General features: G+C 31.2%; 2 protein-coding genes across 2 annotated transcripts; one reads left to right on the forward strand and one right to left on the reverse strand.

Annotated features, from left to right (window-relative positions):
• The first annotated feature begins 2962 nt into the window (after positions 1 to 2962).
• LOC8282332 (aspartate, glycine, lysine and serine-rich protein) lies at positions 2963 to 4491 on the forward strand. The gene is made up of 3 exons (XM_002517585.4): positions 2963 to 3682; positions 3839 to 4011; positions 4167 to 4491. Exons 1-3 carry the CDS (start codon positions 3080 to 3082, stop codon positions 4306 to 4308), a joined length of 918 nt encoding a protein of 305 aa, XP_002517631.1. The 5' UTR covers positions 2963 to 3079; the 3' UTR covers positions 4309 to 4491.
• Positions 4492 to 7364: 2873 nt separating this feature from the next.
• Positions 7365 to 10838, reverse strand: LOC8282333 (G-type lectin S-receptor-like serine/threonine-protein kinase SD2-5). The gene has a single exon (XM_002517586.4). The coding sequence runs from the start codon at positions 10038 to 10040 to the stop codon at positions 7596 to 7598; it is 2445 nt and encodes an 814-aa protein (XP_002517632.2). The 5' UTR covers positions 10041 to 10838; the 3' UTR covers positions 7365 to 7595.
• Positions 10839 to 19378: the final 8540 nt, after the last annotated feature.

The following is a 19378-nucleotide window of genomic DNA, read 5'->3' on the forward strand; positions in this document are numbered from 1 at the left end:
TTACGCTTTTAATGCCTGTGATTGTGGAATTTAAAAATAATAATCAGTAAAGTTGAGAGATCTAATTGAATTCAAGTTGAGTTCGGGAGGCCAATTGTAAAAATAAAATAAATTCAGGGGCCATTTATATTTTTAACCGTTATTTTATATTTTAAATATATTATTATTTTATTTAAACTTACATATTTTTAGATGGAGTAAAATGCAAAACGTTTGTAATTGAAAGATTTGAAACTAATAATCCGTAAAATTAAGAAGTTCAATTGAATTAAAGTTGAGATCGTGAGAATAATTGAAAAAACGAAACAAGTTCAGAGACCCATCTATATATTTAGCGATATTTTATTCGTATAAAATGACTTCCACCTAAAGAACGAGCAATAAACTATTTTATTAATGTAATCAATTTATTTATGACTATTTTCTATTCATATATTCTATTTTCATCTTTAAATGTAATTACATTACAAGTAAGTGAGAAAGTTTTAAAAAAATTATTTCTGGAATTATAATAGAAAATTTATAATTTTTAAATAATGAGACTTTCAATTTGTAAATAATTGATAATCATTTACTTATTTCAATTAAAAATTTAATATTTTTTTATATATTAAAAAAATTTAATTTCATATTCTTATATAAATATATATTTATATTTAAATAATTAATTTTTAATAATATTGTAAACTTTTATATTAATTTTAATTCATATAAATATTTTATTTATGTAAAATAACTTTCGTCCAAAACACTGATATTGAACTAGTTAATTCTTGTAAAAGGTCTCAAATGAATCTTTAAAGGGTAGTTGTCATCAATATTACACTGTCTAAGTAATAGGAGATTTGCACTTAGATTTATTTATTTATTTATTATTTTAGTTTAATGGGGTTTCGTTTAATTTAATTTAAGTGTTAATTCGATTTAGCTTGGTTTATATTTATATAAAATATAATTCATTTATTTCCTTATCTGGTTTGATTCTATTTTAAATTTATAAAAAGTTTGATGTATTTAATTTGGGTGGTTGAGTTAAGTTTTGGATAGAATAATAAACTGATAGCTGAAAGTATATTACGGTGGCCAACAACTCTAATAGTCAATTCCTAACTTTATGCTATCGTATGAATCGTGTTTGGAGATTTTCTTGCATTCCCCTCATTTATATTTGCGTCTGTGTATATATATTTGTATGTACATTAAAGTGGAGTGCAACTATAAACCAATTGGAGCGCAAAAGTTCGATGAATTAATTATACTCAAGAAATTTATTTATAATTATACATTTGAAACTAAATAAAATTTATTATTATAAAATAATTATAATTTATTGATATTGTGAATACTAAATTTTTTAAAAATTTAATATTTAATTTTATAGATGAAATAATATCACCACGCCATTATAGAATATTTCCTATAGCATTACTGTCATATATAGGATTAGCAAAATTATTACAAAATTTCAATATTCATGTAAGATGCGCAGTACATATACTCTATACTTATTCTTTCCATAATTTTAATACCGGTATCAAACACGGTCATGCCTCCCTATATAGAGTACAATCTCTCTATAGTCATATTTAATATAAAAATAAAAATTACAGTCTCAATTTGGACTAATTATAAATATGAATATTACGCAAATAAAATTGATAAGATAAAATAATATTATAATAAAATAAAATATAATATATATTTTTAAAATTATATATATAAATATTATCTTAAGAAGAGATTTAAAAAATTTATAATTTATTATAATAAAAAATTTACTTCTATCTATAATTAGTCTAAATTGACATTGTAATTTATATTCTTAGAGGCATGACCGTATTTGATACCGGCATTGGAAATATGTGAGGAATAAGGATAGAGTGTACGCATTGCGCATCTTACATGGATATTGAAGTTTTGTAATAATTCTGCTAATCCTAGATGACAGTAACACTACAGGAATAGTCCATAATGGCGTGGTGAACCGTCTGTAATCTGTTTAGTTGCTTGCTTGTCTATTATTTATTGGCATCAGTTACTCTCGTCGTCAACTGGACTAACCCTCTAGATCAGCAGTTTCAGACATTTAGTTAGGAGGATAAGTGTTAAAGATTTGCTGGCCTAGTTCGTATAATGAGGCTAATACTGAGTTTTGAGTGGCTTTTGGGTAGTTCATAATAAGTCACTAATGCTCTACAGTCTTAGACTCAGAACCTTAACCTTAGTATAGTTGCCTATCGATCTCAACAGAATAGTTGCTGATATTAAAATCACTTAATGATGATGTAAGAATGAACCATAATGATGATTTCTTAATCTAAGAGCTTTATTTTTCTACTGGGGGAGGGGAGGATGGAGATGGCCATCAATGATATAGACTTAAAACATACTGTTAGTACAAGAACAATTCTTTTTTTTCTATGGAGTTCTGATTCAAGATAAAAGAACAGAAAGCACTTATCCTACTTGCGCCAATCCAAACGACAATCTGTACAATAACATTGATATTATTGTCTCCACTTAGCCCACAAAAAACAGTCTGTATAACGTTATCATCTTCATGGTCCTTATCTCCCTCTTACTGAATCTTGGTACGTGTCTAAACTGGTTTGGCAAAGAAGAGAGCGCTACCTTAGATCGACAGTGATGCACTTGTTTGACTCATAAAACTTAAATGACCGTCCATTTTTGTTGCAGGAAATAGAAATTTACCAATGGAATTGTGGGTCCACTCTCACTTGATTTTTAGTCAACGTGTCTGTGTATTACAGGGCATCGGCTCAAGTGAGAACTTCTTTGACTCGTGGGCTTGTGTGGGGAGGACACCACATCACAGAACGTATTAAGTGTCAGTATCTCTGAAGTTTATCATAAGATCATAGATTAACGGCTGAGATATGAGATATGATCATGTGCATGTTTCTTGAGGCTTCTGTGTAAATATATAAATGCTCTTCAGTTGTTATGCTGTTCTTGAAGATTAGAGTTTTCCCTTCCCATCCTTTCTACTCTCTTGAAAAGCACTTCCACCAGGAAGTCAGTTTTCCTCAAAATCACTTCCTCTGCTTCACTGTAAAACATGCTCTTAAGGAGTTCTTCAACACCAATCTTGAATTCATGGCTTCCACACTCTAAAGAATCATCACCAGAGCCAGAATTCCAGGCTCTTAAAAGAACCAAATCAATCTCCTTAACTGGCTCCTTTCGTTCTCAACCTTCCTTTGACGACAAGAAAGTCACTACCCAAACTCTGCAAGAGACAAATCTCCAAAAAATCAAGAATGCATCACATGGAAGACCACCTCAAAGCAAGAAACAACAATGTAAGAAAGACAGTGATGATGAAATAAAGAAAGAAGCAATAGTACCCAGTTCAAGAATTCAGAGAATGTTTTCAAGTTCAGGGTTGGGGGGGAGAGTGGCGAATGATGATGATGATGATGATGATGAAAAGGAGGAGGGGCGTGGGTTGCAGACTCTAGTGGTTGGTGGTGGATCGGGGAGTGGAGGAGGTGGTGGTGTTTGTGGTGGTAGTGGAGGGAGAAGATCGGATGGTGGAGAAAGTAATGGTGGATCAGAGTTTTATGGGAATGAAAGCACTGATGCTTATTATCAGAAAATGATTTCAGCAGATCCCGGGAATGCACTTCTACTTGGAAACTATGCTAAGTTTTTGAAAGAGGTATAGGACATTTTAACTGATAAAAATAACAGCTAACCTGCAATCTTTTACTTATTTCAAGCTAGAAAGAAAAGAGTTGTTGCAAATTCTTTTTCTTTTTTAATTTTTTTATGTAATACAAATATCTTAATATCTTGGTTGTCATTCTGTTGCCAGGTTAAAGGAGATTTCGCTAAAGCAGAGGAGTTCTGTGGAAGAGCAATCTTGGCAAATCCAAGTGATGGAAATGTTTTGTCAGTTTATGCTGATTTAATATGGCAAAAAGAGAAGGATGCTGAAAGAGCTGAGAGTTATTTTGATCAAGCTGTCAAAACTGCACCTGAAGACTGGTAACCCGTCCTGCTTTTCTAGTTCATGCCATATGATAGTGATTTTTGTTTTTCCCTGTACATGTGAAGCTGAAACTTTCTTATGCTCAATGACTAGTTGCTCTTGTATACAATTTGAAGCTAACTAATAGTTATTTTCTCTCCTAATTTTGCAGCTTTGTTTTAGCTTCATATGCTAGGTTTCTTTGGGATGCTGAAGAAGAAGAAGAAGATGAATATGAAAGTGAAGATTGCCCACATGAAACTAAATCTCCATCAGGTTTCTTCAATGGCCTTCCTTTAGCTGCAGCCTCCTAGTCTTCTATGTTACCTGTTTTTTCCCTATAATATAAGGAGATTAGTGATATACTCTTATCTGAGTGCAAATATATTACTATCTAAAGAATAACAAACTCTCTTTGATTTTGTCATTGAGGGTTATTGTAGAGGTGATGACATCCTAACATCAACAATAAGGAATGTAAAGTAAGCCTTGTTTTAGATCTTGCCTTGCCCTCTTTTCAGCTCAAATGGTTGAACAGCCACAACCTTTTCTTAGTACAGATTATGACTTCTATCCTTTAATTTTCGTTTTTTTAAAAAAAAAAAAAAACAGTTATAGTCATTTTAATTAATTCTAAAAAAATGGTTTTAATAGTTTAAAACATTAAAAAGATAAAAAATTAATTTAAGAAAATTATGCCAAACTGAGCAGTAAAACAAGTGATGATATTTATATTTGTTAGTTTCTTTTAATTGTGATTTTATTCTATACAGGACGACTTAATTGTGGATCTACTAACCCTATTGTGCATGTCAAATTCATTGTGCTGTTAATTTAATAAATTACCTCACTTATCACTTGGATTAATCATGATCTTTGATTTGTGTGAACTTTGAAAAATAAATAACATTCAAAATTAAAATATGCCCTCAAGATTGAGGGATCTTTTAATAACTCTCATGAATTAAACAATTATATAGCACCCACAAATCGACCGAACCGATCAGGATTTCAAATTGGAATTTCTTTCCTCGTCTGTGACTCTAAAAAGATATAATCATAAGATATATCTTTTTCAACTAAATAAACAACTCCTTGATCAAACCAATCCTGAAAAAATGTCCCATTCGTGATTTTTCTTTTCAAAGTGACAAGAACTCGGCAAGGATATTTTGGCATCTCGTGACACAAAAAAGCCAATAGAACACCACAAATAATGGCTGGACACATACTTTATACGTACCCAAGCCATTAATCGATAAATACTCAATTTGTTTTTATTAATTTCTTCACCAAATGATGCTTCAAACTGTCCTTGAAAATTACTTCACAAACCTGTTAACTGTGACCTCTTTTAGGCACACCCTAATAAAATCAGTAGCCAATATAAAAATCAGTACAAAGAAGTGGTCTCCTGTTGCTCTCTATGAAATCATAAATACAGGAGAGATATGTATATTCTATGATATTCTCTGTTTGTGGCTCACAATATTCCTTACTTGCCTCTCCCAGTGTATGGGTCTCCACTTTCTTTTCAATTCAGTGATAAGATAACATCCTTTCCATACTCTTCTTCCGATCTCTTTGTATTGTCACCATATTAGGGTATGGGGCTAAAAGAAAACTATATATGCAACCTCAAATCAAATGATTTGGTGTCACATGGGATTTTATTGGATTATATGATGTTTCTCACATTTCACACTACCCTTTTGTATAAAATGGTAGGGGTTGCTTTTTCACCTTTGAAAATTATAATGCATAACTTTTTGATGGAAATAATTATAGTTAATTAAGTTTATAAGTTTGTGTATACAAACAGATGGAAGGTACGACGTAATTCCTCTTTAACGGTATTATTCTTTTTTTGCAAGTTTATATATATTTTCCCCCAAAATCTTTGTAGTTTGTACTCAAGATGCCATCTTATAATGGCTTTGCTATACTTAACGCTGGCCCTCCTCATGAACAAGTGTTATATGATTGTAAAGAGTCCATCATCATCAGCAACTTCATCATTTTCTATGCTGTTTCCCCTTTCTTTTATTTTTTTCTTCCCTTGATATCAAGTGAAAGAAACACAATCACCATCATCCATCTTCTCAAGTGCAGTGTTACTACTAATTTTTTAGTTGGTTTTGCCAAGTGTCCAGTGTTCAGTTGCTTTTATGATGAAAGCTATGAAATATCTGTAGCAAGCATCAGATTGATAATGCCTAATTTTGTTTGTTTGTTTAATGCCCCTTTTTTTCTTGTTTTTCTTTTTATTTCTTTTATTATCTCAATCTCACACTTCAGTGTTTCTTTGCTATTCTAACAACAAAAGCCACTGAATGGGTAGTCGACAGACTATATCCTGAATCCTATTATAAAAGATAAAGTATTCAAATTCTCATGATTTCCTAAAGTTTTACAAATCTAAATATAAAGCAACTTACTTGCAAATTGCATTTCAAGATGAAATGGGTACGTTTGATTAGCTGGTTATTCTTTTTAGTGTATTTTATAACAGCAAAAAATTTTGCAACTTAAGCAAATAAACCTATCTACTTACAAAAGCACAAACAAGAAATTGAATATTCCATATGCAGAAGCACATGATCCAATGTTTTCAGGCCTTCTTACAGGCCCATTATTTGATGGTCCTGTCATAAGAAGGACTCCGTAGGCCTTAGCCTCTGGACAAAGCCCATTGAACACATGAGTCTCTCCATTTCTAATGATCAAATAAACAAGAGTTGGGATGATGAATCAGTGTGGTAGTCTAGTAATCTGAGACTAATAAAAATAATGGGCAACTTAAATATTAGCTTTGGATAAGTGACAGTGAAGGCCTCTGTAAAACTAACAGAAGGTTGTTGGAGAGAGTAGTAAGGCAGGAGCATCAGTCACCATCTTTTTCTAACTGATAGAATGTTTCTTTCTGAACATCTTTGTTGCAGTGGCATTACTTTCTGCATAAGCAGTTAAATAACTCACTGCTTGCACTTTACTACCAAGCTTATGAACATCATATGCTGCTACAAGATAGATAGACATTTAATATTGCAGAGAACTTAAAAGTTTTCTGATACGAAGATTTTTTTTTAACATGAACATATGTATGCATGATAAGAATAAGAGTCAAGTGTCTTTCCGTCTTTAATATTATGGATCCCAGTGGTTTCACAAGCATACTTCCAGAAGAACTCAGTTTCTGACCAGTGATCAGGAGGCTTGTTCATCCAAGTAATTTCATGGTCACGTAAAAGCTCAAAACCAGAGTGGCAATCATAATTTCAGAGTAACAGACTTTAATATCTTACAACAGCCATTTCAATCTCAAGGCTTGTGAGTCGATGAATTCAAGTTTTTGAGTATGCAGTTTAAATGAGAATAAAATTTCATGAAATTTCAATATGAGATCTTCAGAATACAAGAAAATTTCAAGGAAACCAGAGCAAATATTCATGCTTGAAGCACTACAAAATTATAAGTTAAAAGCAAAAATGCACTAAACATCACAAAACATTGATTTTGATGGTGTGGAGCACACGGAACTGTTCTTCTTTGATGCCTTGATTTTTTATTAAGACGAAGCAGCCTGTAACAGCTGCTTCTATCATCTTGGCCCTGATAATCGAATATCAGACTGAAATGCATTACTGCTGCTATCATTAAAGCCTAAAGAGGAGCTTTCTTTGCTGTTCAATTTCAAAAAACTTAAGACAGACCGATGCGCTGATGGACATGAAATTGGAAGGTCAGGGACATCACAAAGACCTTCAAGCATTTGAACCACTTTACCCATCGACGGTCTCAATTGCATCTCTTCTTGTATGCACCATAATGCAACTTTGATTGAGGTAACAACCCTCTCATCACTCTCATTTACATCCAACTTTGGATCAATGATTTCTTTTAGTCTTCCTTCTTCCAACATCTTGAAGGAATAAGAAGGAAAATGTGATTTCTCTGAATTTTCTGATGAATCATAATTCTTCCTGCCTCCAATGATCTCCAGCAAGACCATACCGTAGCTATACACATCACTCTTCTCTGATATGGGATTATTGGTGATCCATTCTGGTGCAAGATACCCCCTTGTACCCCTCACTGTAGTATACACAAGGCTGTCTTCCCTATTCATTAGTTTTGCCAAACCAAAATCTGAAACTTTAGCAGTGAAATTATCATCAAGAAGGACATTTTCAGGTTTTATATCACAGTGGACAATCTTCACCTCACACTCCTCATGGAGATAAGCCAAACCTTTTGCCATTCCTATTGCAATATTGAATCTTGTATTCCAATCTAATGAGGAACTTTCTTCATTATTTTTGAAGATCCATTTATCTAAAGACCCTTTCTCCATGAACTCGTAAACAAGAAGGCGGTGAGCCCCTTCAGCACAGAAGCCTTTAAGCTTGACCAGATGGACGTGATGGACGCTCCCGATGATACTTACTTCAGCTCTAAATTCCTTTTTTCCTTGTCCAATGCCTTCCAATTTTTTGACAGCCAACTGGGCACCATCTGGCAGCATACCTAGGTAGACTGAGCCAAACCCTCCTTGGCCAACCTTCATGGAGAAGTTTTTAGTTGCTGTACAAAGATCACTAAAGCTATAACGGGCAGGCATCCCCGAAAGACTGTCCCAGAAATTATCCTCTTCCAAGTTATCCTGAGGAAATTCCAAGAATCTATGTTTTCTGCGATTATACCAGACTCCCAAATAAATAAAACCAGCAATAACAAATACTGTTGCAATGATAATGACGGCAATCAATAGGGCCTCCCTCCCTCCATTACTACCACTTTTTGAATTTTGCTTGCTTGTCGACACCTTCATATATGAAACATAACCCGGAGAGCCTGCCTGGATGCGAGTGAAGCTCCCCAGCTGATCAAACAGAAAGCACCTTCCAGTACTTTCCTCAAAGAACAGCACAATGCAAGAGCAATTGTCTAGACAAGCTTCTTTACAAGAATTCAAATTGGATTTCAGCAAAGGTTTAACAAACCCAACAGCAAAATAATCAAGCTTCTCACCAACATAGAAAAGCTCAACTGAATTCTTGGAGCCATTGCAGGTTGAGGCTACTGGAGGTTTGCAGTCAAACTCAGATTTGAGTGGTGGAGGGCATTGGCACCAATTGTCAAAATAGCACACATAGTATCGATCACATGGCTCTGGAATGCCACATGAATTTTGTGGTATCTTAGTTGCCTCAGGGGCAACTGACCTTCCTTTCTGAAGATTGTAAAATTCAATTGCTCCATCAGAGCCTAATTTGACAGCCCATGTCGCATTTGGATCTGAACTTTCAAAAAATATGAACTGCCAAAGTAAGACTCTATTTACATCATAAAAATTCCATGAATTTGACACCAGAGACAAAGAGTGAACCTTTCCATTAACACTGTTATTGGTTTTCCTGCTATCATTTGCCAATGACCAATATACTTGTGGAGGTATATATCCTGCATACAAGACCAAATCACCATACTTAATTTCTAGATAATTATTCAAGCCATTCTTATTTTGAAAACTTTTGAGTTTCATTCCTTCTACAAACTCCTGCCCAGGCAAAAGCGTATCAGTGGGGTGGCTGAAACTCTGCCAAAGAATACCTCCATTATCTCCAAGCAACACCAAATTGCCTGAGTCCATCAGTTCCATAGAAGTAACTCTTTGCCCTTCTGTATTTGTAGACCAAGCTATACCATCTCCGCGTTGCAAATAAACATTCCCATTTTTCCCAAATACAAATTGATCGGAATCACTGACCAATAAACCCCTATTAGCCGTCCAAACAACTTTGGCACTTTTCATGTGGATAACAACTAGCAAAAAAGATCGAGCATCAAGGGCTGTATAGAAGCCAAATCCAAAAACTGAATTGTTGGACAGCAAAAATAACCCTTCTTTATCTATCCAATCCATATGAGTTGCTTGAAAACCAGGACTGATATGCCCTATAAATTGAGTACCAGAAATACCGGTTTTGAATACAAGGAATAGGCACAAACTCAAGATCAGGAATCTAAATTGAAACAAACCCATAACTTTACCAATTCAATAAGTTGCACTATCTAACCCAACAAATCTACTGTTGAAAGATTGGTGCCAAATACAGACTTCGAAGAGTTTTGAGTGGTTTAGCAGTGGACAAGAAAAGACTGAAATAGAAAACAAAGAAAACAGATGCAAACAAAATGATTCTTTGGTTTTGCTATGTTTCTTTAGTGGTAAAGTGACAAGAGTAATGTGATATACTGTTGAAACTAGAATCAAGAAACTAAGTAACACTCGAAAGGAGGATAGCTAGCCTATAAAACCTCCTAATACAGTCATTTTTGACGATTGAAGTAAAGTTGCAGCAAACAGGAAAGTACAATTTAGCAACGAAGAAAGGATTACATACCCAGAATTAAAGGTTGATAAAAAAACATGCAAAGCGGGAAAGAGACAGCTTTTGCAATTTTATATAGCCAAGAAAGAAAGAAGTTTTGATGATTATGACCCAGAAGAAGAAGAGCTAAATAACCTCATTTCTTGATTTCACTTACAGAAACCAGTGGATTTGTGTAATAAGCTTATTGCCTTTCCTTTTCTGATACATAAGATAGAACAGCAGAGCTTGAGAAGAGATAAAAGAAGATGAATGTTTTCCTTTTTCCTTTTCTCTTTTCTTTCAGTCTCACTTCTCTGTATATGTCTCTCTGTTTTGCAGTTTGCATATGAACTCAAATATATACATGCGTTTCAAAAGCTAGAAAGAGAAGAGAAGCTGGCAGGAGCAGGTAACAGACATAGTTAAAATGACAAATGTTGGTACACAGTCTTTCTTTTTCTCATTTTGAACTCGACCTTGAGGACACCAACTTTCTTTAAAGTAACGACTGGGGTTCGTTACGGTGCCACGCATTTAGTGTAAAAGCAATCCTTCTTTCTCTTTTAATTTAACACGTTAATATTCTAACTATATCTATTATTTTCTTAATAAAAAAACTTTTTATATATTTTATATTAATTATTATTTTCTAATAAGTTTAATTATAAAGAATTAATTAAATTATAAATATTATTTTTATAAATATTATAAAATTTATTATATATCTATTTTAACATAAAAAATAAAATAAAAATAATATAATTGCTGGATATATAAAAATTATAAATAATTAAATTGTACTTAAAAAAAAAGGTTGGTATAAAATATGGCGCCCAGAAATAATTATGCTGGTGTGGACAAGTTGGGTTTTTCATGGTACTACCAATTTATCTTGCTTGTGGCCGGAGGGGGGAACTAGGATGGAGTTGAGGTGGCAATCTTCTTCAATAATTCTCATAATTAAAGTTTTACTTATAAAATTTTCATAATTAAACTTTTACTTATAAAATTTTAGGCAATTTGTATAAAAAGTATTACTAATCTTTCAAAATAAATTAAATTTTTTATCTCAACTATGTATTATTAATTAATTTTTAATTATACTCTTAATTATTATATATTTTTTAAAAAATATATTTATGTCTTGTATATTCTTAAATTTTGGTTTTAATTATCATATCTTCTATTCTATATCATTTTTCACATTTATCTTAAATAGTTCCATCCTTCCTTGTTTCATATATGTATAAATCGTATATGTTTTGAGAATTATAAGATTAACATAATACTATTGAATTTTATATAAATTAAGAAAATTAAATCTGAATCCAATTGATATACTTCAAACTTTTGAATAACTAAAATCTGTATTAACATCTTTGAAATATATATTACAAAAATCAATTTAAGTTTCATTATTTTATTTTTTTAATTATATAATTTCTCAAATTCGGATTTCAATGTAATTCATGTAAATAAAATCATGTAAAAGATATTTCAAAAATAATTATAAATAACGAAATGTTACATTGTATTTTTATTACAACTTGAATCGAGTTGACAACATATATTTAACTAATTTATTTAATTTTTTATTAACTGCGTGTAATCTAAAAATTATCAAAATCACGAGATTTTTATAAAATAATAATATCTTATTTTATATTCAGTTGTAATAATATTCTAAATAAATAATTAGCGTCAATACATTCTCAAATCATGAATATTCTTTTAGTAGAGTCTCTTAAATAAGAATTGTTTAACATAATGTAATAAACAAAAGAAGCATATAAAGACGCGCGTGATCGTATATGAATATTTTGCCACTTAAGTGTGAGAGAGAAAAAAGTGTTAAATAATGGTTTTCTTATTGGTCTATTCCATTTGGAATTAGAGTGCAATATTAGCTAAAAAGATACTCATTATTTGGGCACCAACTTGCATAAAATATTAGGTCAATGTCAAGAAAAGATCTAAGATCCAAGGGCAAGTCCAAGGCCAATAATAAGGAACAGCATTTTGGAAATAAATAATGTCCACACTTTTTCAACTTCCAAATTCTCCTCAGTGCCAATTATAATTGTAATATCACTCCTGTTTCTTTCTTTTTATTTATTTATTTTTTTTTCTTTTGGTTCTTCTGTCTTGCACTTTTTGTTGGCAATGCTGTGAAATAAATCACAAATATATAAAGGCAGCACAAAATTCAAAAATATAATTTTGACCATCTTCTGTAGGAGATAATTGGTGGGAGCAGGTTTGGGGTTTGGATTCCATTTTCCCCTCTGTTTTTGGGTATGACCATAAGGACTTAAAAAAAGCTACAACCTGCCTCCCTCTAATCCTTATTTAAATTCAGCAGATTAAAAGGCATTTGGCCTGACACTATTAATTTCTAAACGTACAAGTTTAATAAATCAAACTGCAACTATACCATGTTTCTAGAAGTTTATAATCAAAAAGCACATAAAGAGAAAGGAAGAAGAAGGAAATGTAAAATCTAGTATTAAGAGTGAGAATAATATATTAGTTTAATCATTGCGGTGTTGATGTAAATTTTGATTGAATTGGTATTTTTGTGGAATTTTAATTCAACACGCGAGGGAGAGGCTGACCTAATAATCAGTTCACATTCTAACAATTTTTCTTGTTTTCATGCACCCATGAATTTATTTGAATTATTCACTTGGCCATCTGACCTTTTTCTTTGTCTCAATAGCCACCCCAACTGAGTACTTTTGTTTTACCATCTAAAGCCCTTTTTTAGTAACATGTAGAACACGTGTTAAGACAACTCATTTATAAAAGGAATAGTTTCATCACTTACTAATAAAAAGATAAAGATTTGTAAAAAATGCACAGTACTATCTATCACCACACACACTTTTTCCTGTTGCCTTTTCCTATGCTTATTTCTTTCTTTTAATTTCCTTTTTTTTTTTTTTTATCTATACAAATACAAATGCTTCTTCTTTTAATAATGGTTGTTGCCTAAGCATCTCTCGTCCAAAGACATAAATGTTTCGTTGGTGATTCATATGTGTGTAAAATTTAAAATCCAATTTCAAATGACAAACTCATAAAACTCAAGTGCCGGAATTGGGTAGTGTGGATGCTATTGGCCATTGTAATTGCCCCTATTCTTCTCTACCTTTTAAGTCTTCTTCTTCTACTTTCTTTCTTCCTTTTCCTTTTCCTCATCTTTTTATTTCTGCTACTTTTTTAGTTTTTCCTCCTGTAATCCCAATTATAGCTAGAATTAAATCCCTCGAAGATGCTGCTTCTCTCGCTGTAGGAATCCACTTCTCTTCTTAAAGGACCTACTGAAACTGTATATACTGACAACTTTCACCATTCAATTCCATTACCCTTTATTACCTCAAGGTCTCGATTGCTTATCTTTTTTGTATTCTCACAAAATAAGGGGACAAAATTTCCATCTCACCCACTTAGTAATTCACTTGTGATTTCGGCAAAAATTGATCTTCCACTATTCCATTTATGATTCTAGTTGAAAATTGTAGAGATTTTAAGAAGCAAGTTTAGATGAATTATAAGGATGTAAAGTTAGAATTAATTCTTTCTTCACAAGCTGATTTTGGATGTACAGTGAAGAGTTTTTAGAATATAGTTGTTTTCCCTCTATATTGTTGACACGTCAGCTCTAACTTTTCCTCCACCAATTTGCGTTGCGCGAGTTCACAAGTGTCATACATGTGGGCAAAAAGGGATTTAAGTGGTAGAGAAAACTTAGTTTAGGTGGCTATTAAGATAAAAAAGAATGTCAAGTGACCAACCGACAAATTAAAAAAAGTTCAGGGGCTATGAAAGCAATAAGCGCTTTTCTTTTTTTTTTTTAATTGGGGCGGGTCTTTTTCTTTCACTTGCTCCTTCCCAACAATTCTCTTATATTCTATTTGCTCAGCTGGACCAACTTTATATGGTCAAGCAACCACTACTTTCCACTCGATTTCCATGCACCTAATTTTTCAGATTCATCCATAATAATAATACATTTTCATCAATTCTACACAAAGTTGAGTAAAAAAAAAAAAAAAAAAAAATTGACATGTCTAAAATTGAAAGTTATTTGTGGTGGAATTTTCCTTGATGAACTAGTGGCCTATGGCCCTCTTTTTAGATGAAATCTTAACACTGTGCGCCTAATTTTATCAAACTATTATTTGATATTTGGAAAAAAGGATTCGCAAGTTTATTTCAAAGTCAATCACATATAAATTTTTTTAAAGAAGGTTAGGTAATAATAATGTTGTATGCACAAGCTAACAAATTTAAAAGCATAATAATGTTTACGGTAGTTAATTAATAACATCAAGAAATGAAAGGGGAAATAAAATCAAGTGCACCCTGAAATGTAATTTATTGTTCAATGTGCAGACAGAGTAATTAATTATGTAGTGATAATGTTCTCTTTGGATATTGCAGAAAATTATTGGAGTTGGGCTGGACATGGGCGTTACTGCCCAAGCCTTTTCTAGTTTACAGTTTTTTGGGCGTTTTGCCTTAAAAGGCCCCAACCCACCATTTTATTTGTTTGTTTGGAGAATAGTTTCAAAGCAGTCCAGTTTGTTTAGGGTCAACACCGTTGTATGAAATTTAAGCACGAGCAAACCACATAAAGAATAAAGAAAAAAGGGACCTCCTCACGGTACACTAGTGGGTTAATACTAGAATAGGAATTATATATTTTATTAATTTATAAGGAATTAATTAATCCGACGAGAGTGATTTAATTAATATTTTTATTTATTAGAATTAATTTTTAGTAATTTTATTAAATTATACTATATAGAAAAAGAAGTTATTTTAAGTTTATGACTTGGTAAAGTAAATAAGGAGGGGGTGGGGTGGAAATGAAAATGGAGGGAAAGAGAGAATAGGGGAGGAGGATTCTTGAAAAGACTAGAGAAAAAGAACGTGGCACGAGATTGAGTGACGGTGGTACCATCATACTTATCCTATGACCGCGATTTTTATGTGCGTTTGTGCTTTTCCACGGTCCCACTTTTTTCTCCTCTCACGTTCCCGATCCCGTTTCGGACGCCAATTTCACATTTCATTCCACTTCTTTTTTTTTTTTTATTGTGAAACCAAACCGTGTTAACGAATTTTAAAAACGTTATCCCAAAAACCGTAACTTGCAATACCAAACAAAACGTAATATCCACAACCATACCAAAGTGGTCCGCTCTCTTTCCCCCAATACTTCCTATTAAACCATATCCTCATCACGAAGCGCGTGTTTTTCACATCCCCATGAACGCATCTAAGCGGCATATTCTTAATTACCCATTCAATTACATGAGCCATGTGGGCGTGTCTCCCAAACGTCAATTGTAGAGCGTTGCAACGTTATCCATTCAGTGTTTTTATTTCCCATCGTGACTTTTGAACTTTTAATTTATTATTGATACCATCTTTTCAAAAAAATATTTATTTTGATTGAGTTATTATAATATTATTTTTATTAATTATTTCATGTGTTAGCTTTAACTTTTTTTTCTTTCTCTTTTTAAGAAATTAGTTTTGGCTATAATTTTGATTATTATGCTGTGATCTAAAATAGACTTTATATCTCTATATTTTGATTATTATTATAAAATTTATATCTCTATGATAATAATATCAAATCAAGTAATCAAGTGGTAGTTTATTTAATTACCTCATTCATGTGTAATTTGATAATAATTTTAATTAATATATTAGTTAATAAATTATACCTAATTAAACAATAATTTCAACCTAAAAATACTATTCTAATTATATTTTTAATATTATATTAACTAACAAATTAGTTTTCTAATTAAATAATATTATAATTCTACAAAATAATATTTTTATCTTATATATAGTTTTAGTAATACAATAACTTAAAATATGCAAAAAATTATACTCAGCTAATATACAAGTAAAAATATTCACATTATCTTCTCTCAGAAAAAAAAAAAAAGAATGTTCACATTATATATTTATATATAATTATTTTATATACAATAATTTAAGAGAATATTAACAAAAAAAATCATTAACTCCAAAAGACAAGCTATTATATTCAGAAATTTGGTGAAAAATGAAAACACAAAATGAAAAACTATCAGCTTATGGTCCAAAAGAAGAAGTTATTGGTTTTTCCAAATTTAATTTAACATTGTATTGGCATATCATGTTCAATTTGGACCAATATTAATTTATTTGTCTTATTTATTTTTATGATCTCAATATTTATATTTTAATTGTCTCATTATTTAATACCCTACACACGAAATTTACTCTTAGAATAATTCTTTTGTAAATGTTCAATTAGATTATGTATCTTAATTATTTTTAAAATATTGTTGTCTATTATATATATATATATATATATATATATATAGTATATAAGATCTTAACATAATTAAAAATTATATAACAATCAAATACATCTGTTGGATAATAATGCGGTATGTGAAGTTATTAGGAAAATTAGACAAAAGAAAATATGTGTATAACCAAAATAATTACAAGATTTATAAAAGAAGTTCACACTTAACGCCTGTGACAAGAAATAAATATAATCATCAATTGATTACAAAAGTAATTAGAGAGAGTTTTAAATATGGGGTTAGTTTCGATTAAGATCCAAATCATATATTTCTTAATTCACAAGTTTATCCATCAAATCGTGCAATTTAAGTGTTTTAAGTGAAGTATTATTCAAGACAAACGAGATGTCTGAACTTATTATATAGGTTAGTACACATCAAATCAATTTTGTTAAAAAAATAAGTTAACTGAGAAATATAACTAAGAAATTTATGATAGGAAAAGAGTTTTTTTTTTCACTTTTAAAAAAAAATCTCATTTTTAATATTAAATTTTATTCTCCTTATTTTTAAGTTGAATAATTATTTTAAAAATATAGTAAAAATATGTTGGCTATAGTTGTTTACAAAATGATATATGTTATTAACAAATCGGTATATGTTTTGAGCAGTGTATGTTTGCTATATATTTAGTATCTATTCGATAATATTAATTTGGTACAAATAATTACTATCTAAAATTATTTTGTAGTATCTATTTTATATATTTTAGTATATATTTTATATATTACCAAATATACATTTACTATATAATTAGTATTTAAACTAATATCTCAAATTATCTTTTTCTTTTTATCTATTTCGTATTTTTAGTATCAATTTCATATGTTTTGGTATGTATTTAGCTTATATTTAGTATACATATGATATATAACTAGCATCTGAACTTGATCTATAAAATTATCTTTTAATACTTATTTTATATTTTTATATATATTTCACTTATTTTATATATTCATATGTAATTAGTATTTGTAGTTATTTCTATTAGTATATAAGTGCTCATGTTTCTTACTATCTTTATTTTTAAATAAATTTATTTACTATGTTGTGATAAATTTCTAGATAACAGCGCCTTTTTAAAAATTAATATAAAAAATTAAAAAGAATACAAATATCGAAATGGCATGCATGCTAACAAATAAGAAAAGAGATATTGGATGCTAACAAATAAGAAAAGAGCTATTGGACTTTATTTTAAAATACAAATATATATTGCAGGATAAATAGTATAAAACAAATGTTAACTTATATCCTTCCTTCAGTCATTTCTTCCTTTTTCCACCATGTCCATCATCTTTCGATTGAATCTTTTCAAGAAATCGAATAATGCTCATTAATCAATAACTTAAGAAATAAACTTACAAAAGATACAAGCTAATCCATCATTTACACACTTATATCTAGCTCATAACAGAAAACTAAAGAAAGAGAAAGTTGTTGCATTTGGCGGGAAAGCTAGTAACTAACTTTGACTAAAAATTGATTGCTAACAAATTCTTCAGCAGTTGCAAGAGAGCTAAAAGCAGTAGCTTGGTAGCTTGAAATCTTTATGATGAATCTTGGCCACTTGATCAACCATCCATTTGATGAGAAACATCTTAAGTAAAAAGGCAATGGTAGCAGCAAATACATGCTTGCATAATATTTGTGAAAGCTCCCCTTAAGCTGGAGCACATATGTTTTGAATGCCCAGCTTGGATAAGGAATGCAGAAAAGCTGGCTTGGCAAGGGGTTTAGTAAGAAAGTCAGCAAGTTGATTGGAAGAAGTAAGAGGCAACAGCTTCACAATACTTGCCTGCAATTTCTGTCTGATTAGATGACAATCCAATTCAATATGCTTTGTTCTCTCATGGAACATTGGGTTTTTTGCAATTTGAATGGCAAAAAGATTGTCACAATAAATGTTTGCAGGAGAAGTATCAAGAGAAGTATGAGAAATGTGAAGGTCTTACAAAAGATTAAAAAAAGCCATTAAACTCCATAGGTGATTGTTACAAGAGCCTTGTATTAAGCTTCTAAGGAGGATCTGCTGACAGTTGGTTACTTCTTTGATTTCCATGAAACCAAAGAGGGATAAAAAAAGACGTAGTAGCCAGTGACAGATCTCCTAGTATCTGGGCAAGATGCCTAATCTAAATCTAGAAAAGCTTTAAGCTGCATAGATGACTTAGCTGAGAAGAAAATCCATTGGCCTAGTGCTGCTTTAATATACCTCAAGACTCTATTAGCTGTAGTCAGTAAGGACTATAATAGCTGTTGAATAGAATAGCTGAGATCATGCCTCGTGTTTGTCAAATAAAATAACCTACCACTAAGCCTTCGATACACAGAAACATCAGGAAGTAAAGAGTTATCTTGTTGAGTGAGCTTAGTTGTAGCAACCATAGGTGTAGTAGCTAGCTTACTACCCAAGAAGCCTGTATCACTAAGGATATCAAGGGCATACGTTTATTGATAAAAGAAGATGCCTGCTATTGTTCTAGTAACCTCATGCCAAGGAAAAACTTGAGGGATCTTAAGTCTTTAATCTTGAACGTAACATGCAAATAAGACTTAAGCTCTTGGATAGAATCTCTGCTATCACTGCCCATTATGCAATCATTAACATAAATTAAGATTGC

Source organism: Ricinus communis, chromosome 8, assembly GCF_019578655.1.
Source record: "Ricinus communis isolate WT05 ecotype wild-type chromosome 8, ASM1957865v1, whole genome shotgun sequence".
NCBI lineage: Eukaryota > Viridiplantae > Streptophyta > Magnoliopsida > Malpighiales > Euphorbiaceae > Ricinus > Ricinus communis.

Coding starts and splice junctions, on each gene's coding strand:
- LOC8282333 (XM_002517586.4), bottom strand. CDS start 10,040: ATGGGTTTGTTTCAATTTAGATTCCTGATCTTGAGTTTGTGCCTATTC.
- LOC8282332 (XM_002517585.4), top strand. CDS start 3,080: ATGCTCTTAAGGAGTTCTTCAACACCAATCTTGAATTCATGGCTTCCA. Junction 3,683..3,838: donor ATGCTAAGTTTTTGAAAGAG/GTATAGGACATT, acceptor TTCTGTTGCCAG/GTTAAAGGAGATTTCGCTAA. Junction 4,012..4,166: donor AAAACTGCACCTGAAGACTG/GTAACCCGTCCT, acceptor CTAATTTTGCAG/CTTTGTTTTAGCTTCATATG.